This window comes from Hyperoodon ampullatus, assembly GCF_949752795.1.
Source record: "Hyperoodon ampullatus genome assembly, chromosome: 10".
Classification (NCBI taxonomy): Eukaryota; Metazoa; Chordata; class Mammalia; order Artiodactyla; family Ziphiidae; genus Hyperoodon; species Hyperoodon ampullatus.
The window spans coordinates 63764722-63782101 of record NC_136923.1 but is presented as its reverse complement, the minus strand read 5'-3'; the positions used below and the strand labels follow the sequence as shown (position 1 = coordinate 63782101).

Here is a 17380-nt window from a genome sequence, read left to right as displayed (position 1 = left end):
TATGTTCAGTGGTTAAATTTAAACAATCAAGTTTGGAGGTCTTATGCTCTTTTGGTTCAAAACTCTCAGCAACAGTCTTTGAGGTTTTTCTGTAATAGTGGAAACACCTTTATCAATGCCTGGTGATGGCACAAATCTGGACACAGCAAAGAATGAAAGAAAATAAAATAATCCTGCATTTCAACACTAGTTACAAAATTATCATACAGAATTTAAAGGAAACAATCTGTTCTCTTCTGGTTAAGTATATTACAATGGCTCATATTTAAACTGTAAACATTAGGAAAGCATTTGTTTATTGGAAAGATATATCAACAGAGGCAGTGCACACCAAGGATTGTTCATGGACCTGGTATTTTCAAGCATATGAATCTCTGAATTCATGCTAATTCCTACCTTGATTCTTTTATTGGAACACTGAAAAGAGGAAAATCAGGAACTGAAAAATTAGGCATATGTTTTCACTGCAGCAAGATAAAACTCAAAAGACACTGAGATTATTCCATATGCTATCCAAAGACCTATAATAATTAAATTTTCAAAGTTTGCTTCATCTATTACTGTAAATATTAAATACTCCTTTTAAAAATTGAGATTTATCCTTCCTTTCAATTGTAATTCTTTTGCTGTATTTCTTTCTGTATTTTATTCAGTTTTCCCCAAGTTTCCCCATTAACAATGAAGACAAAAACAAAATGAGTAGAAAGTTCCAGAATGATAGAAATATTCCTTAAGTGTCTTCGGTCCCATTTATTTAATGCTCAAACAACATCTTGAGTACTTAGGATATGCCAGAAATTGTGCCAACCTGAAGAGAAATAGACTCTGCCCAAGGGAACACGTTGTATATAACGAGGCTGAAATACAAATAAATAAAGGTTTATAGTGTGATTAGTATTTTAATATACTTATATACAAAGTGCTAGGAGCATAAGTGAGAGGACAGACTCAGTCCTGGCCATGTGAACAAAAGTTTATAAGGACCTGCTAACATTTCAGCAAAGCATTAAAGATGAGCAGGGAGGAAGCTCACGGGACAGTTCATTTGCTCAGGGTTTGAACTCTGTTCTCTCAGAATGAACTTGTTTTGCCTTTTGATTTGATTATGTCTTAATGTTTAAGTATCTCACTTATTTTTCAGTTTAAGAAAGATTTTAAAAATGTGGAGATTCACTAGCATGAGTGTGATTCTCTTTCAGTGTACAATTTAATAATTTGGCCAATTAAGTGACAATAATCTACCAAAAGAAAAAAAAAATGAGCAGGGCTTTTCCAGACAAGGAAGAGGGAAAAGGGTGTCCTAGGAAGCAGGAAAACTCACACAATGGGCACCATCCCTTGAAGAAGAAAGGAAGAGAGTCCAAACTTGTAGTTTCTGGAATGTGGCCTAAAGAACTGTGTTTGGGAAAATGTGGGCTGGGGGTCAAATGTGACATATCTCTTATTATTATCTAATTCCTATGCAATGAGTTATATTTGGAAAAGAGCCTAAAGATCTCTTGATCAGAATGCTTTAGTTAATCATGATGAAACTGAACCATAAATTAAATTATTTGCTCAATATTATGAAGCAAACAAGCACATTTAAATATAAGTGTTACCAAACCCGGTTTCGGCTGCTCACCACTCAGAAGTCAATACTCCAGAGGCAAGTGTCAGTAGAAAGGAAAGGTGTGTTAATCAGAAAAGCTGGCAATCTGGGGAGAAGGTGGACTCATGTCCTGAGACCACCTCCAAAGATTCTGCTCAGCCCTGACCGTTTTTGAAGGGAAAAAAGGGGGAAGAATCTCAGTGAATCATCTAGGCAGGAGTTTGGATTCTGCATCATTCTACATTGAGTGCAGGCTGGCTGACTCTCTCTTCTTTATCTTGCCCACATGGGCTGCCTGCAGGATTGCTAAGGGGGCTGTTGGGGGTAGAGAGCTAGTCATTCTTTAACTCTTTATTTCTTCATTCTTACTTCTTTTAATCTAGGAAAAGAATCCACAAGTTAGGCAAGGCACCGTGTGTGTTCAGGAGAGCATAAGTCAGGAGTTAGTTTCAATTGCCTAGTGATCTCATTCCTATAATCAGATTCTTTTAAGGTTAGAGGGCAACAGAAATGGGTAAACAGGAAAGGTGCAAACGAGCTGCTTTCAGAAGCTTCCAACTCACAAGCTGGGATTCTTTAAGTTTAAGGAGATGGTAATTAGATTAAAATTCCCACCTATTATTCAATATGTGTCAGTAATATTTTCTCTAAAGTATTTGGGTAATTAATTTCATTTATAAGTCTGTGGACTGCTTTTATAAACTTGTCCTTTTTTTAGTGTTGCCCTGAATGATCAAGTTGCATTAACTCCCATGAGCAAAAGGATTGCAGAACTAGGGAATCCTGTTAGTCATCATGATTAAGTAAATAGCTGCATCATTTTCTAATTAACTTTGAGCAACAGATATAAATATATAAAAGGCATCCCAACCTCTCACATTTTATTACTTAACTATAGAAGGGATATTTTCCTTAAAAAAAAGAAATTATTGTCAAATACCTAAAAATCTAAACTCAGTCTTCAGAAGTCATTTAGGAAAGCTATTTGAAAGTGATTTTATATTAGCGTATAATTACTTAAAATGATTTTAAAAGCTAAGTGATACTGAATTGAGTTGATCATCCACAAAATCAACCAATAAAATCTATGAAATTAGTTTTTCATATATTAAATGAAATTATCAATAACTTCATGTTTTTAAGAAGAACATAAAAATTAAAAGCAGGTTCTTATTATTCTGCTCATTAGACATTTAGTTTATTTTAATGATTTTTACATTAGCATAAGCTTTGTTAATATAAGCTATTTATAAATCTAGGTTTAACTTAAAATTTTAAAGCTTGGACACATATGTGATAGTCACAACTTAAAATCACCATAGAAAATTATATTTTACAGGGTTAGCTCTCTAAAGTTCAAACATCTTGAAAGTCCATTTAGTCCAATTTTAAAAAATTTGTTGTGAAATATCTTTTATTTGCGTTTAACTCATAAACTGATTTCTTATCTTTATCCTAAGTTAAATCAATGATTTGGTTATAAAAGTAGACAGAGATATAATTATTGTCCTACAACCAATATTACAATGTGAAAAGAGTCAATAAACTATGTGGTCACTTGATTCATATCTATCGAATAACTTTTAGGAAAGTCTTGCAAATGCTGTCTCACTCATGGTGCAAAATAACTGAGAACTCCATCTTACTGGAAATAAGACCACAAATATGTAATATTTTATGGATACATTACTTCTGCAAATCATTATGTTGATCATTGCCTATGGCTTGTTCAAAAAAAGACCACAAACTGTTCAGTTCTTGGCAGACACACTTGACACTCAAAAACAAATAAAATGTGTTAATATTTATTTTAATGATGTTTAAATTATGTTTTTGTGTATGTTCACTGTTTGCATCAATCACATCAATTCACACTTCTGAAAGTTTAAAATTCTTCCAGAATTATAACCATACTTTCTTGATTGCTTGGTTTGTAAAGGCATAGTTTCACAGGATAGATCCTATTGGAAGAAATTAACTTTATTTTCCCACTCAATCGGAGATATGTTTTACCAGTAATTCATCTAACTTTTAATGAACATGTACTGTTTGTCAAACATTGTTTTGGATGCCGGGGATTTATAATCTCCCTCTTCTTGGATTGTACTGCCAAATTATTCTTTGGTAGTCTGAAAACTAATAATAATAGTGGAGCCCTTCCTTATATTCAAGCTAATTATGGTATCTGGCCAATTATGAGATTTGGAAAGTATATACATATGTGTGTTTATTAACAGGAACATTTATTGAAAACACTTATTAGGGAGAAGATAATAAAATATATTAAAGATTCAGATAAACTTTTATGGATACATGAACTTGGAAAAGACTGTCCAAATTGAATATTTGGAAAATTATATTTAACTTAATTTTCCATTGAATCCTTGAGAGGTGTAACATGAAGGAGAAAATGTTTGTCATTTTTAGATAATTATATTAACATGTTCACTTAACAATGGATCTTAACTCACCTAAGAGAAGTTAAGCTTCATCTATCTAATACATTACATTTTTCTTTAATCTCTGATTTCAAAGACTAAAGAAAGATCCACATTTGCTCCTTATTTTTTGGTTTGATATACATACAAGAATGTATGCAGATTATGCCTATTCATCCGTTGAGTAGAGACACAAAATTTTAACGGTTGTCAATCTTTAAAATGCTGTTTTCTAATTTAAGGAATGCTTAAGTGAACAAATTTCATGTAGCTACTTTCTAGACATATGAATGTCTTAAAATATATTAAAAATATTGCTTATCAAGTGCAGAGAAACTTCAAAGATAGTTTCAACACATATAATTTAAACTTTCAATGGCATTTCTGAGTTTTCAATTAGCTTAGACTCTAAGCATGAAATGAGGAATCTAAGACGATCATGTTTCCCCAATTATCTATAATAATCTCTTTATTAAAACAATCTATCTTAGCCTGCAAGTGTAATTTTGCTAGATCAATTTTTCTCTGTGTTGGTGTTCATTATCATAATATGCATTTACCAGCCAATTACATATTTTTCTAACAATTTATAAATATACCAGTTGCAGAATGAGCTTTCTTTCCCGTCTGTTTAAAACTCCAGACTTATCACAGTGATGGTATCCATCTCTGCAGTTTAAAAATAAATGACCTACCAAATCTACCTTTCTCCACTCACTCAATTTAATTGTCTGATGCAGACATCAGGGATTCACAGGTATGTAAGCTTTAAAGGTATATTTTTTTGTGTGTGGGAAGCTTATATGACACTTTCTTCAAAACAAATAGAAGTTCAGGGCTTCCCGGTTGCGCAATGGTTGAGACTACACCTGCCGATTCAGGGGACACAGGTTCGTGCCCTGATTCAGGAAGATCCCACATTCCGTGGAGCGGCTGGGCCCATGAGCCATGGCCGCTGAGCCTGTGCGTCCGGAGCCTGTGCTCTGAAAAGGGAGAGGCCACAATAGTGAGAGGCCCGCGTACTACCAAAAAAAAAAGAAAAAAAAAAAGAAGAAGTTCAAAGCCATTCAGGTGCCGGGGGAGTGCTGAGGTCACTCTCCAGCTCCTTTGAAATTGGCTCTGCAAATGCTGCATGGCACTTTGAATGCTGTGGCGCTTCAAAGGGAAAGGTTCTTTGCTATTCCTCCAGTCAGGCTGCTCGGATTCTATCACTTTTTATGTAACTGGCTTGTTTTGCAGGATAAACTTGAAAGGAAGTTAGAAACTGAAGCTGATGAGCTAGATGTGAACCACCTGGGCCCCAGAGAAGCTAAAAATGACACATCAAATTGGTCTCTTAGACTTCCTGGTAGCACACACACCCTGCTGTATGCTCTAAAGATTGTAGTGGAGAAAAACATCTAAGAAAGAAGACACTTTTAGGAATAAAAATAAGAAGAATATTAAACTCTAGAAGATAAGACTATGAAATCAATACTGTGGAGGATATGTTGACTTACTACAACGTATACAAAATTCCTCTCTAAGTAAGTTGTGCATGTGTGTTAATGCATGTACTTTTAATAAAATGAGATTTTTAGGGTTCTTTAAACTTAGATATCAAACCAATATGGGTATTTTCTTTTTTTGATATCCATCTTACTTATCAAGGATAAGCACATATAGGATTGTGCACATACATATCACATATTGATATGAGGATATGTTGATATGTTTAAAATATATTCAGTAAGAATTCAAGGAATGTTCAATAATTGTTATCAGTCATTATGGTCATCATTATAATTATTATTGGTTAATCCTCAGTATAAATTTCTCTTACCACATTTGATCACATAACCGAGTCTTCATGCTTCTACATATTTTCTGAAGTAACGAAAATAATAAACTCCATGAAAGTGATAGCATTATCTTCCATAATAGTGTAGAACCAATCCCATTGCCAATATCAAAGTCAAAATAAGTTATGTAATTTTTAGAATTAAAAAAAAAACCCTTTGTTTTATTAGCATTTAGTTAGAATTGTATCAAATTATTGGCATTTAATATTCATGGTATCCATTTAGGATTTAGGATATATTGTTTCTTGTTTTACATTTAAGTAAAAGTAGCTTGATCAGTGTGATATATTCAAATACTAGTTAAAGGGAAATATCCCTTAAAGTGTTTTAAAAGTCAGTAATGGATATATTTTAGAAAAATTAAAAATTAATATTAAGCCACAGTGCCACTTGATTGACTCCTTATAAATGCCCTAATCTGTGATATATATTACCTGTGCACATAGAATTAATGATAAATAAGCAATCACTACAATCCTATATGTGCTTATGCCTGATAAGTAAGATGGATATCAAAAAACGAAAATACCCATATTGGTTTGAAGTCTAACTTTAAAGAACCCTAAAAATCTCATTTTTAGTAAAAGTACATGCATTAACACACATGCACAACTTACTTAAAGAGGAATTTTGTATATGTTCTAGTAAGTCAATAAAAATAATCATTATCAAATGTTTGCTGTTTTATTTTTCCAAAAACTTTCTGAATTCATATTTGGAGATACAAATGGGAATATCTTCTCATCTCTCAAGAGAGGAATGAAGAGGAATCAACTTAGTTTACTGTCTTTTTCCATTTTAACAAAAGCATTAGCAATTAAGTTTTGATTGAGTAATGTCCCTCCTTGCAAATCCAAGTATAGGACAATCCAAATTAATTTTTATTGATTAACCAGATGTAATTAAGAGAAAAAAAGGCTTTTTGATAAATGAACACTTGACTGGATAGACTGTAGTAGCACAAATTAAGAAATGGCTAATTGTTATTCCTCTGTGAGTAGATTACATGACGTTAAGACTTTGCATTTATTACTTAAATGTAAGTAGTTAATATTATAAATCATTTTTCCCTTTTGTGTATATAACATAACAGTAAAATCATATAGAAGGTAATTTTGAAGGCAAAACATTGACAGATATACTTTTAAAAAGTCTATGAATTATAATATTTTATTATTTTAACTTTCATTCAGGTGAAATTTACCCCAAGATGTATCACATCTGTTTCTTTCTGGTGACCTACATGGCACCACTGTGTCTTATGGTGTTGGCCTATCTGCAAATATTTCGTAAACTCTGGTGCCGACAGGTAAGTGATTTCAAATAACTTTCGTGTGTTTTCTTTAGGATGTCCTTAGAAACAAAATTTAAGAGTGAATTGAACCAATTAATATGCTTAGCAAAGGATTGTGTGTTGTTCTGAAAGAATGAGGCCTTAGTCATGAACATATGTCTAGGTATTTTTTTAGGGTGATGTTTAGGGAATGTTATTTATGAACTGCCTTAATGACTAAATTTTAAACCTCTGTGATTAATCGACTTGATTTTTGTCTAGGAATAATATTGTAAATTTTACTTTTTATGAGAAATAACAAATAAAAAATCCTTTAAATTTCCTGAGACTTTAAGTAAAGATGTATGTAATACATTTTTGATGAGATGTATGTAATACATTTTTATTATAGGGTTAAATCTCCAACTTCAAATATCTTTTTTTTTTTTTTCAGAACAGTAGAAGAGTCAGGCAGAATTGAGAATTTTAAAAATAGTTTATGCTAATTTGTAATGCTAATTTGTACTGAAATGTTAGATAATTTTGCTATGTATTCATTCACTCATTTATTAACTCAGTGAATGTATTCATTCACTCAGTTATTCATTCATCAAATATTTATATTACTTTTGCATGCATGGCTGATAAAAAGCTAAATGTTCTAGTCTGTGTCATTGGTGAATTCATAGTCTAGGGGAAGGAAACAGTTCCAGGGCAAAAATCCCCTTAATAAATATAAGCACAAGGGATCAGAGAAAAGCTCAGTGGAGGTGGATCTAATTCAGACCAGGGGACATTTAAGCTGAATCATGATGACTCTAAGGAAATCGACGAACATGTAAAGGTACAGACAAAGAATATAACTCAGCTTCTAGTACTTGTAAATTGTATCTTAAAATGCCACATTTCTCAGAAATGTATCTCTTTTTTCCTAAATTTATTGCCAGTATTTTGAGCTTATCAGGCTTGTGGAAAGCCACACCCTTAGTCTGTTTGTTCTGACTTATTTTATCCAACTGAAAGAATTTGCTGGACCACTTTACTCATTGAAAGGATTTCATAAACCTTTTATTTGGTTTTTGTCTGAGGATGAATCTTAATCTGGGTCTTCTTCAACCCTTGTTATTCAAAGCGATTTTCAAGATCATCTTTTACATCTTGTATATTGAGCAACAGTTGTGTTTTTCAACCCCGTATGTCTTATAATTCCAAATGTTTTCATTTCCTCTATTTTTGTAAAGAAGTCACTTCTTTTCTGACCTTATAACTGCATTCTGTTCCCCAGTCTTTGTAACTAAAATAACAAATGTGTATCACTGTAAACCATGAGTGGTGATTTTCCACATCCTAGGGATAGTTTCCTTAACAATCTCCACCTGGCCAGTGGGAGTGAATGACCAGAACTGTAATAATACAGAAGTCAAAAACACAGACTCAAGGTCCAGACTGCTTGAGTTTAAATTCTAACCCTGCTATTTAACAGATGCGGGAGTTTTGTCAATTACTTAAATTTCTGTGCCAAGCAGGGGTGCATAGCACCTACCTCACACTTATTAGATGAATTAATTCAAGTGCCTCAAGCATGGAAAGTGCTCATTAAATAAAATATCTTAATAGTATATGCTGTTATTTGGCCTTTCACCTCATTTTGTTTATATTTCTAAAATAATAAGCATGTGTTGGATTGATGTCTGTGACTACTTTCTTAGATAGATCTCTTTCATAGTACTTTTAAGTAACATGATAATGACTTTATATTTGTCTGCTCTAATCTACTAAGATGGAGACAGTACACACTAGCCTTGATCTTGTAGCCCTCCACCTAGTACATGCATAGCACATATCAGTTGCTTGATAAATACTTTATAAGAAAAAATTTAGTGGAAAAATAAGAGAAAGTGCTAGGAAAGTTTAGATAGAAGAGGAAAGAGAGGAATCTATTGCTCAGTTACTCAGAACGAAGTTCATAGAAAAATTAGAATTTGAAAAATTCTTGAAGGAGAAAAAACTTTGATGAGCATGTAGGAATAAAGATAATTTAGATTGATATTTTAACTAAGAATATTCAGTGTTAAGTGCCTTTCCTACTTCCATATTTTTACTGGGTAGTGTGCATTAAATATAAGAGACGTCTATATTTGCTTATTCATTTATTTACAGAAAGACATAACTTTAAAATTTCTTGGGTGTACATAAATCTGTCTTGTTCATCATTATCTTTCCAACACTTAAAATGTTACCTTGCACAAAAATGTATTCAAAAAACGTTTGTTAAATAATTAGATAGGGCTTCCCTGGTGGCACAGTGGTTGAGAGTCTGCCTGCCAATGCAGGGGACACGGGTTCATGCCCCAGTCTGGGAGGATCCCACGTGCCACGGAGCAGCTGGGCCCGTGAGCCATGGCCGCTAAGCCTGAGCGTCCAGATCCTGTGCAACTGGAGAGGCCACAGCAGTGAGAGGTCCGCATACAGAAAGAAAAAAAAAAAAATCAGATAACTACCAAATCCCAACCAGTTTACTTCTTCATTATTTAAGCTTATAGTTCTCCATTTCTCAAACTCTAAAGTAAGCTCAAAATTGTATTGCAGGTTTAGAAATAATTCACATTCTTTTGATGAATTGTCTTGGTTAGTACAAGCCACATGATCCAGAAGATTTGCAGTAAAATGCTTGGGCTGTGAAACTAAAAACATTTACAAACAGATTACAATAGAAAACAGCAAGTTCATCTAAGTTCACTTTAGCAGCCACGATAAAGTAAATTAACCCCAAATGGTGATTATGTAGAATTATGCTTGAGCAACTATCAAATTCCAACTGTTAATGTCTCTAAACAGAGTTCCAAGGCATTATGTGTGTCATAGTCTACATCAAGTGAGCCATCAAAGAGAGGGCCTGTCTTATTTGCTTAAAATTACAGAGATGCATGGAATCTGTTACATTCTTTGAAATATCTAAGTGTACGATTATTAATGAGCAAAGTGTCTGTCCTTGTCTGACTTTCTCAAGAATTTTAAACCTCATTATGTTAGCTCAAGTTCATTAGCCCCATGCACAGTGAGGTGAAACAAACCAAAACTCTGGAGTTTGGAGCAGAGGAAGTTTATGGCAAAGCCATGCAAGGAGATGGGTGGCTCATGCCCTACAAAGCCCCTGAAGTCCGTGAAACAAAGCATTTTTAAAAGCCAGGTGAAGGAGGGATGTCACAGTGTATGTGATCAGCTCATGTACAGTTCTCTGATTGGCTGATGGTGAGGTAACAGGGTTGTGTCACAAAGCTTAACATTATCAGTCCTTATCCATAGACTCCAGGAGGCCTGGGGCTATGTGCTCATGATTATCAAGTAGTTAACTTCTTCCATTTGGTGGGTTTTTTTCACATCTGTAAAACAACTCAGGATATGGGGGAAAGGCCTGTCCCTAGAAGGCCCCATAGGGTCCTGCTTGCTTACAATGAAAATAATTATCCAATGTTTTGCTCTAATCAAAGACTTAAATATTCTCTCTATTTGACAATGTGTCTCAGAGAACTCATTCAGTCTGGAAATTCTACAGGATCTTCTCTAGAACTCCTCTTTTTAAGACTCACTAAATCTTAACTCTTGTGTACCTGACAGCATTTTTTCAGTTCTAACTCTCAAATAATTCAACACTTCAATCTTACTCATTATATGAACTCATAGTAATTCATTCCACAAATATTTATTGACCACCTACCATATGTCTGGGACTGTGTGAGGAGCTGGGGATGAACTGTACTGATACTTGAGTCTGGAACTAAATTTCAACTTTCCAAAGACTAAAACTTTGAAAGAACTTCCTTGTTCCAATTTTTGTCACATTCTCATCTACTGCCCTTTATTCTTCAACATTCTTCAAAAAGAACTTAAAATAATTAACATTAGATGATAACAAGTCAGTTTAGTATGAGAAAATAAACAGCAAATTGTAATTGCGGAGGCAGAATCAAATGGCAGTAACACAAGTTCACACAGAGAGATAAAAGTAACTGTAGGTAAATATAGAAGAGAGTATAAATATATTTTTGTTTGAAATTCTTTTCTTCTCCTATTTGACTTGAGATAACATTGTAAAGCAATAATTACAAAACTGTGAATCTTCAGCTTATAATGTATAAAGATGTAATTCAAAGAAAGGAGGAGGGAATGAAGCTATATTGGAGCAAAATTTTTGTATACTATTGAAATTAAGTTGGCATTAATCTAAACAGATTAAGTTGTTAATTATAATCCTCAGGGCAACCACTAAAAAAAACCTCAAAAATAATGTAGCGAAAAAAACAACAATAGAAATAAAATGTTATACTAGAAAGTATCTGTTTAACACAAAATAAAGAAGCAATGGAGGAATAGATGAACAAAATAGAAACTATATATATATACACACACACACATATATAAACAAACAGCAAAGGGAGACATGTAAATTACACCTTCTCAATAGTTACATTAAATGTAAATGAATGAAACACTCTAGAGGTTGGCAGAATAGATAAAACAAACAACAAACAAACAAACAAAAACCTGATTCAACTGTATGATGTCTACAAAAAACACACCTCATATTCAAAGACACAAATAGATTAAATGTAAAATAGAAGAACTATGCAAACAGTAACCAAAGGAAAACTGAAGTAGCTGTACTGATATCAGACAAAAGAAACGTTAATAAAAAGTGTTACTATGGGTAAAGAGAGATATTTCAAATGATAAATCATTCCATCAAGAAGATATAAAAGTTCTAAAGCTATATGCACTTAACAACTGAAGCCCACAATACAGGAAGCAACAACTAGAAGAATTAGGTGGAGAAACAGACAATTCAATAATAATAATTGAAAACTTCAACACTCATCTTTCAGTCATGGATAGAAAAACTAGACAGAAAATTAACAATGACTTAGAATACTTGAAGAAAACTGTCAACCAACTAGACCTAATATATCTATGGGATACCTCTTCAAAAGTAGCAGAATACACATTCATCTCAAATGCACATGGAATAGTCTTCAGGTTACATCTTACAATAGTCTATAAAGCAAGCCTCAAAGCATTTTAAGTGATTGAAATAACAAAAACGTACATTCTCTTGCTACAATGAGGCAAAGAAAATAGTTATGATACTGATCATAAGAACTTAGCATGTGCATCTAAATTCTAAAAGAGAAGTGCCAAGGTGGAACAAAGAAAAAAAGTTGTAAAGGAGTGATAAAGTTAAAAGATTGCTATTATTTTGAATGAGATTTATTGCATTAAATCTATAGATCAATTTGGGGAAATTGACATATTAACAAAATTATATCTTATAATCATGAACATGTTATATCTCTTCATTTATTTAGGTCTTCTTTAATAGCTCTTAGCAATTTCCATAATTTAAGTACACATAGTTTGTCCACATTTTGTTAAATGTATTCTTAGAACACATGTTTTGCTATTGAAATGTGTTATTTTCAATTTAAATTTACAATCATTTATTGCTAGTATATAGAAATACAGTTGATTTTATTGCTTTAGGGTCCTGCATATTGCTAAATTCATATGTTTAGTTATAGTGGCATTTTTGTAGATTCCTTAAGACTTTCTTCATAAGAAATAATGTCTTCTCAATAGAAGCAATCTATATGCCTTTTATTTATATTTCTTTTCTTCTTGTACTGGTTAGGATCTCCAGTACAATGTTGAGTAGAAGTGGTGAGAGAAATCTTTGTTGGCTTGTTACCAATCTTAGAAGAAAGTGTTCATCTTTCACGTTAAGTAGGATGATACCCTAAAGACTTTTCATGGATGCCTTTTATCAGGTTGAGAAAGATTCTCTCTATTACTAGTTTACATGCAAGGGTGTTAAAGTTTTCAAATGCTTTTCCTTTCTCTATTGACATGATCATGTTTTTTTCTGTTAATATGATAAATTACATTGATTGATGTTTTTAAATGTTAAACCATTACTGCATTGCTGGAATAAATCTGCTTTTTTGAGCAAAATTTATTATCCTTTTATTTATTGTTGGATTTGGTTTGATATATATTTTTTTAGGGAATTTTCATCTCTATTCATGTGAGATATTTGGTCTGTGGTTTTCTTTTGTTTTCATGTCTTTATCAGGGTTATTGACTTCATTAAAATTTGTTGTAATATTATCTTTTCTTTGAGTTTCAGAAAGAGTCTAAATAAGATAGATATTATTTATTCTTTATGGTTTGATTGAATACTACATCAATGAACCTATCTGGGCCTGGAGTTTTCTTGTTTTGTTTTGTTTTGTTTTTTGTAACAGGGTTTATAAAGACACTGTCAGTTTTGGTTATCTTTTTTTTCATGGTGTTTATCCATTTCATTTAATTTCATTGAGTTTGCAAATTTACTGGTTGTTCATAATATTCTCTCATCCACTTTTTAATGTTTGCAGCACATTTGCTAATGTTGGCCACAAAGACTTCTTCAGACAGGGCAGGTTTCAATGTACATCATCTACATGATAGTTCAAATTCATAACTGTGATAATACCTCCACCAGGATGTTTTTTCACCTCAAAGGTGATTTTAAAGTTTATTTATGATATTGGAATAAAAGCAGTGTGTGTGTGTGTGTGTGTGCTGTGTATGCTGTGCATTGTGTGTCTGAGTGTAAGGGTGTGTGTTGTGTGTGTTTGTGTATGTGTGTGCTGTGTGTGTATAGTGTGTGTTGTGTTTGTATAGTGTGTGTTGTATGTGTATGTGTGTGTGGGGTGTGTGTGTGTGTGTGTGTGTGTGTGCTTTCCACAGTCAGGGATTTTTGAGCCCCCGCTGAGATGACAGGGAAAAGACCTTCTCACATGGACAGTCCCATAGCCTGGATCTCTCAAAAGCCCTTTTGTATGACTATTATTGCTTTTATGTAACTAGGCATGTGTTAAAAAATTTGCTAACTTCCATATCAGATTGTGTCGAAGTTTATAAATGGAAATGGTGCATCACAACGGGAAAAAATGAACTTTGCAATCAGACAGACCTGAATGTAAATTCTGGCTTGTCACTTATTAAAGATATAGACTTGGATATTTTATTTAATCCTTCTCAATGTCTGCTTGACCATCTATAAATGGGATTTACAATAACGTATTTTTAAGAATGCTTTAATGATTACTCCAGATTGTGCATCATTCCTGGTGCTCAGTTAAAATTAGTGATTTCTACTGATACTATGCTGACTTTCTCTAGACATACACAAATTATTGATGGGGATTATTGTATGTCTCTTCACAATGAGTGCAGGATTAACCATCTTCTATTTAGATCATCATCTAAGAGGGGACATCATTTCTGCTTTTTTTTTTTTTTTTTTTTTTATGATTGCAGGAACCATAGTTATGCTCCCTGTGGCAGTTTCTCTTTATGGGAACTCTTTCTGATGGTTGCAGAAGTCATCAGATGCAGGATATTGATTTTTTCCCTCAGGGTAGCATTGAATAACAGATTGCTTAAGTTTAAATGATCTCTTAGAGATCATTTAGGAAACAGTTCAAGGCCATTTAGCAGACATTAATAGGCTTACTCATGCTACAGTTTTTCTGGAAATTTCCAACATCCTTTGCAGCTTCTCCTCAATTATTTTTAAAATTGACTATCTATAAAAAAGACTCATAGAAGAGGAAAGAGTCTCAATCAATGGATAAGAAGATAGAGTGGGGCCACCACGATGTGAAAAGATCAGCCTACATGGCAGGACATACAGAATCTGAAGAGAAATCATTTATCAGGTGTTTTTCAATTTGAGGGCAGGTTTTCCTTAACTTCATTTGCTTCTTTTTGAGAGAGAATATTTATATTCAAAAGGAGCACCTTAATTAATTAAGTATCATTAATTTATCTGTGTGGAAATCAAAGTAAAATTCTGTTCTCAAATTAAAGATTATCTAACAAACTTGGATCTTGTTATGGATAAAGCAACAGAATCCATCCAACATCCACTGTGAGAGGCACATTGGTCTGTTCTGGCTTGCAGCACAGAGATAAAAGCAACAGATGAATAATCTTAATAGAACTAGGATGTTCTTATGGTGTGCTTGTTGGCACATTTTACTCTTAAAAAATTACACATGCTGAATGTTATTGTTTTGCTCACTAATCCCTATCAATCTTCATGAGCTTATAATTAAGACAATATTATACTTGGAGGGACTCCCTGCTATTATCAAATAACTTTGAAAAGAAGTGGAAAAGTACAAGTTGTGTAACTGTTGTTACAAATTCCAGCTATTTGAAACGTTCATGGAAGACAAAGGATATTCACGGTTTTTATGTACATTTTAAAGGGTCGGTCCACAAAATTTTGTAACAACAAATGATAAGCAACAGAGAATATTTTATTTTATTTTTATTCCTTTATTCAAAGGTTTGCCTTAACCAAACCTGAGAAGCAGAAAACCTAATAAAAAGCAATAGGTAGTTAAGTCCTATCTCTCCATCTGGCAGCAGGTGGCAGTATTGATGCATGAAAAACTATGCAGGTTACTTTTGCAACTACCTGTTAGGTTCTCCTTCTGTTTCAACTCTAGGTATCTGAGCTGCATCAGAATTCCTAGTAAGAGCTCTTCTTCTCCAGTTTTCAGTTCTCTCTCTTTTAAATTAAGAAGATTTTCTTGTTTTCATATAGTTTTTTAGAGTAGTTATAAGTTCACAGAAAAATCAAGTGGAAGGTACAGAGATTTCCCACCTCTCTCCAACCTCCATTCATGAACAGCCTCCCCATTATCAACATCCTCTACCAGACTGATACATTTGTTAAAACTGATGAACCTACATTGACTCATCATAGTCACCGGAAGTTCACAGTTTACTTTATGGTTCACTCTTGATGTTGTACCTTCTATGGGTTTGGATGCTGTATTCAAATACATTGTATAATGTGTAATGACAGGTATCCATCATTATGGTATCATGCAGAGTAGTATTTTCCCTGCCCTAAAAATCCTCTGTGCTATGCCTATTTATCCCTCCCCCCATTACCCGTGGCAACCACTGATCATTCTTCTGTCTCCATTGTTTTATCTTTTCCAGGATAGCATATAGTTGGAATCTTAGGTAGCCTTCTCCGATTGGCTTCTTTCACTTAGTAATATGCATTTAAGTTTCCTCTCTATTGTTTCATGGCTTGATAGCTCATTTCTTTTTAGTGTTGAATATTATTCCTTTGAGTGGACAACTCTCTTTTTATAAAGAGATATCGTTTCCATTTGCAGCTCTCTTTAGACCTCAACAAAATAGTGATGTTGCAACTTTTTTTTTTCCACCCAGACTCCTATTTGGCACTCGGCTGTATTACTCAAGAACACACTCCACTCAGCAAACGTTCTGGGAAAGAGGCACGCAAACCTCCTAGGCCACGGGTGTCTGGGATACTCTCCTTACTGTGTCTTCCAATTACTCCTCCAAAGTGGAACTTTCCTAAATCAGATAACAATAAAGGGTATCCGCTCCTTTCAGATTCCTGGAACATCATCTGTAGTTCAGAGAAAATGGAAGGCCCTGCAGCCTCTTTCACAGCCTCGGGGGTCAGGACAGCAGACCAAATCCAGGATTAGCGCTGTGGCCGCTGAAATAAAGCAGATCCGAGCCAGACGGAAAACAGCCCGGATGCTGATGGTTGTGCTTTTGGTGTTTGCAATTTGCTATCTACCAATTAGCATCCTCAATGTGCTAAAGAGGTAAAGTTCGCTTACTATTTGAAAATGAAGAGATCTGCCATTTTTCTTGGTTCTTAATTAAGGACTTTGTTTAAGCCAGAGAAAAATGGAAACTGTCTGCCTAGATAGCTTGCCAGGCCAGATAACTCAATGTGTTGTTGTTACCAGCAGGTAGGGAACAGTTTTTCAGAGCACTGGGATTTTAAATGCTCTTATCCATGCAAATTCTCTATTGAATGGCAGACATAAAACAGATGTTCCCCTGACCTCTTCAAGTTAATTGCTAAGCCTTAGATGCAGAAGAAGTTCTAATACAAAAAACTCATTTACAGCTCAGAGCTCTTTTTTGATCAGAACAAATGGCTTTTCCAAACTTTGTTCTCAAAGACATAGGAAACAGTGACAGAACTTTATCTAAAGGATAAAAAGAGATAAGACTGTTGTTAGCATTCTAATTATACTTAAAAAGTGCATTTGTGAACACACACACAAACAAATGGAATCACAGCACATACTGTGTTTTGAATGTTTAAACAGAAAGAAAGAAAATT

At 33.7% G+C, this 17380-nt stretch overlaps 1 protein-coding gene across 1 annotated transcript in view; it reads left to right on the top strand.

Annotated features, from left to right (window-relative positions):
* HCRTR2 (hypocretin receptor 2) overlaps positions 1 to 17380 on the top strand; it is a gene marked incomplete at both ends in the record, with an annotated part of 114690 nt that overhangs the window by 90148 nt on the left and 7162 nt on the right. The window contains 2 exons of the mRNA XM_079713537.1: positions 7064 to 7179; positions 16630 to 16850. Coding sequence (XP_079569663.1) covers positions 7064 to 7179; positions 16630 to 16850 — 337 coding nt within the window. The remainder of the gene's footprint in view (positions 1 to 7063; positions 7180 to 16629; positions 16851 to 17380) is intronic.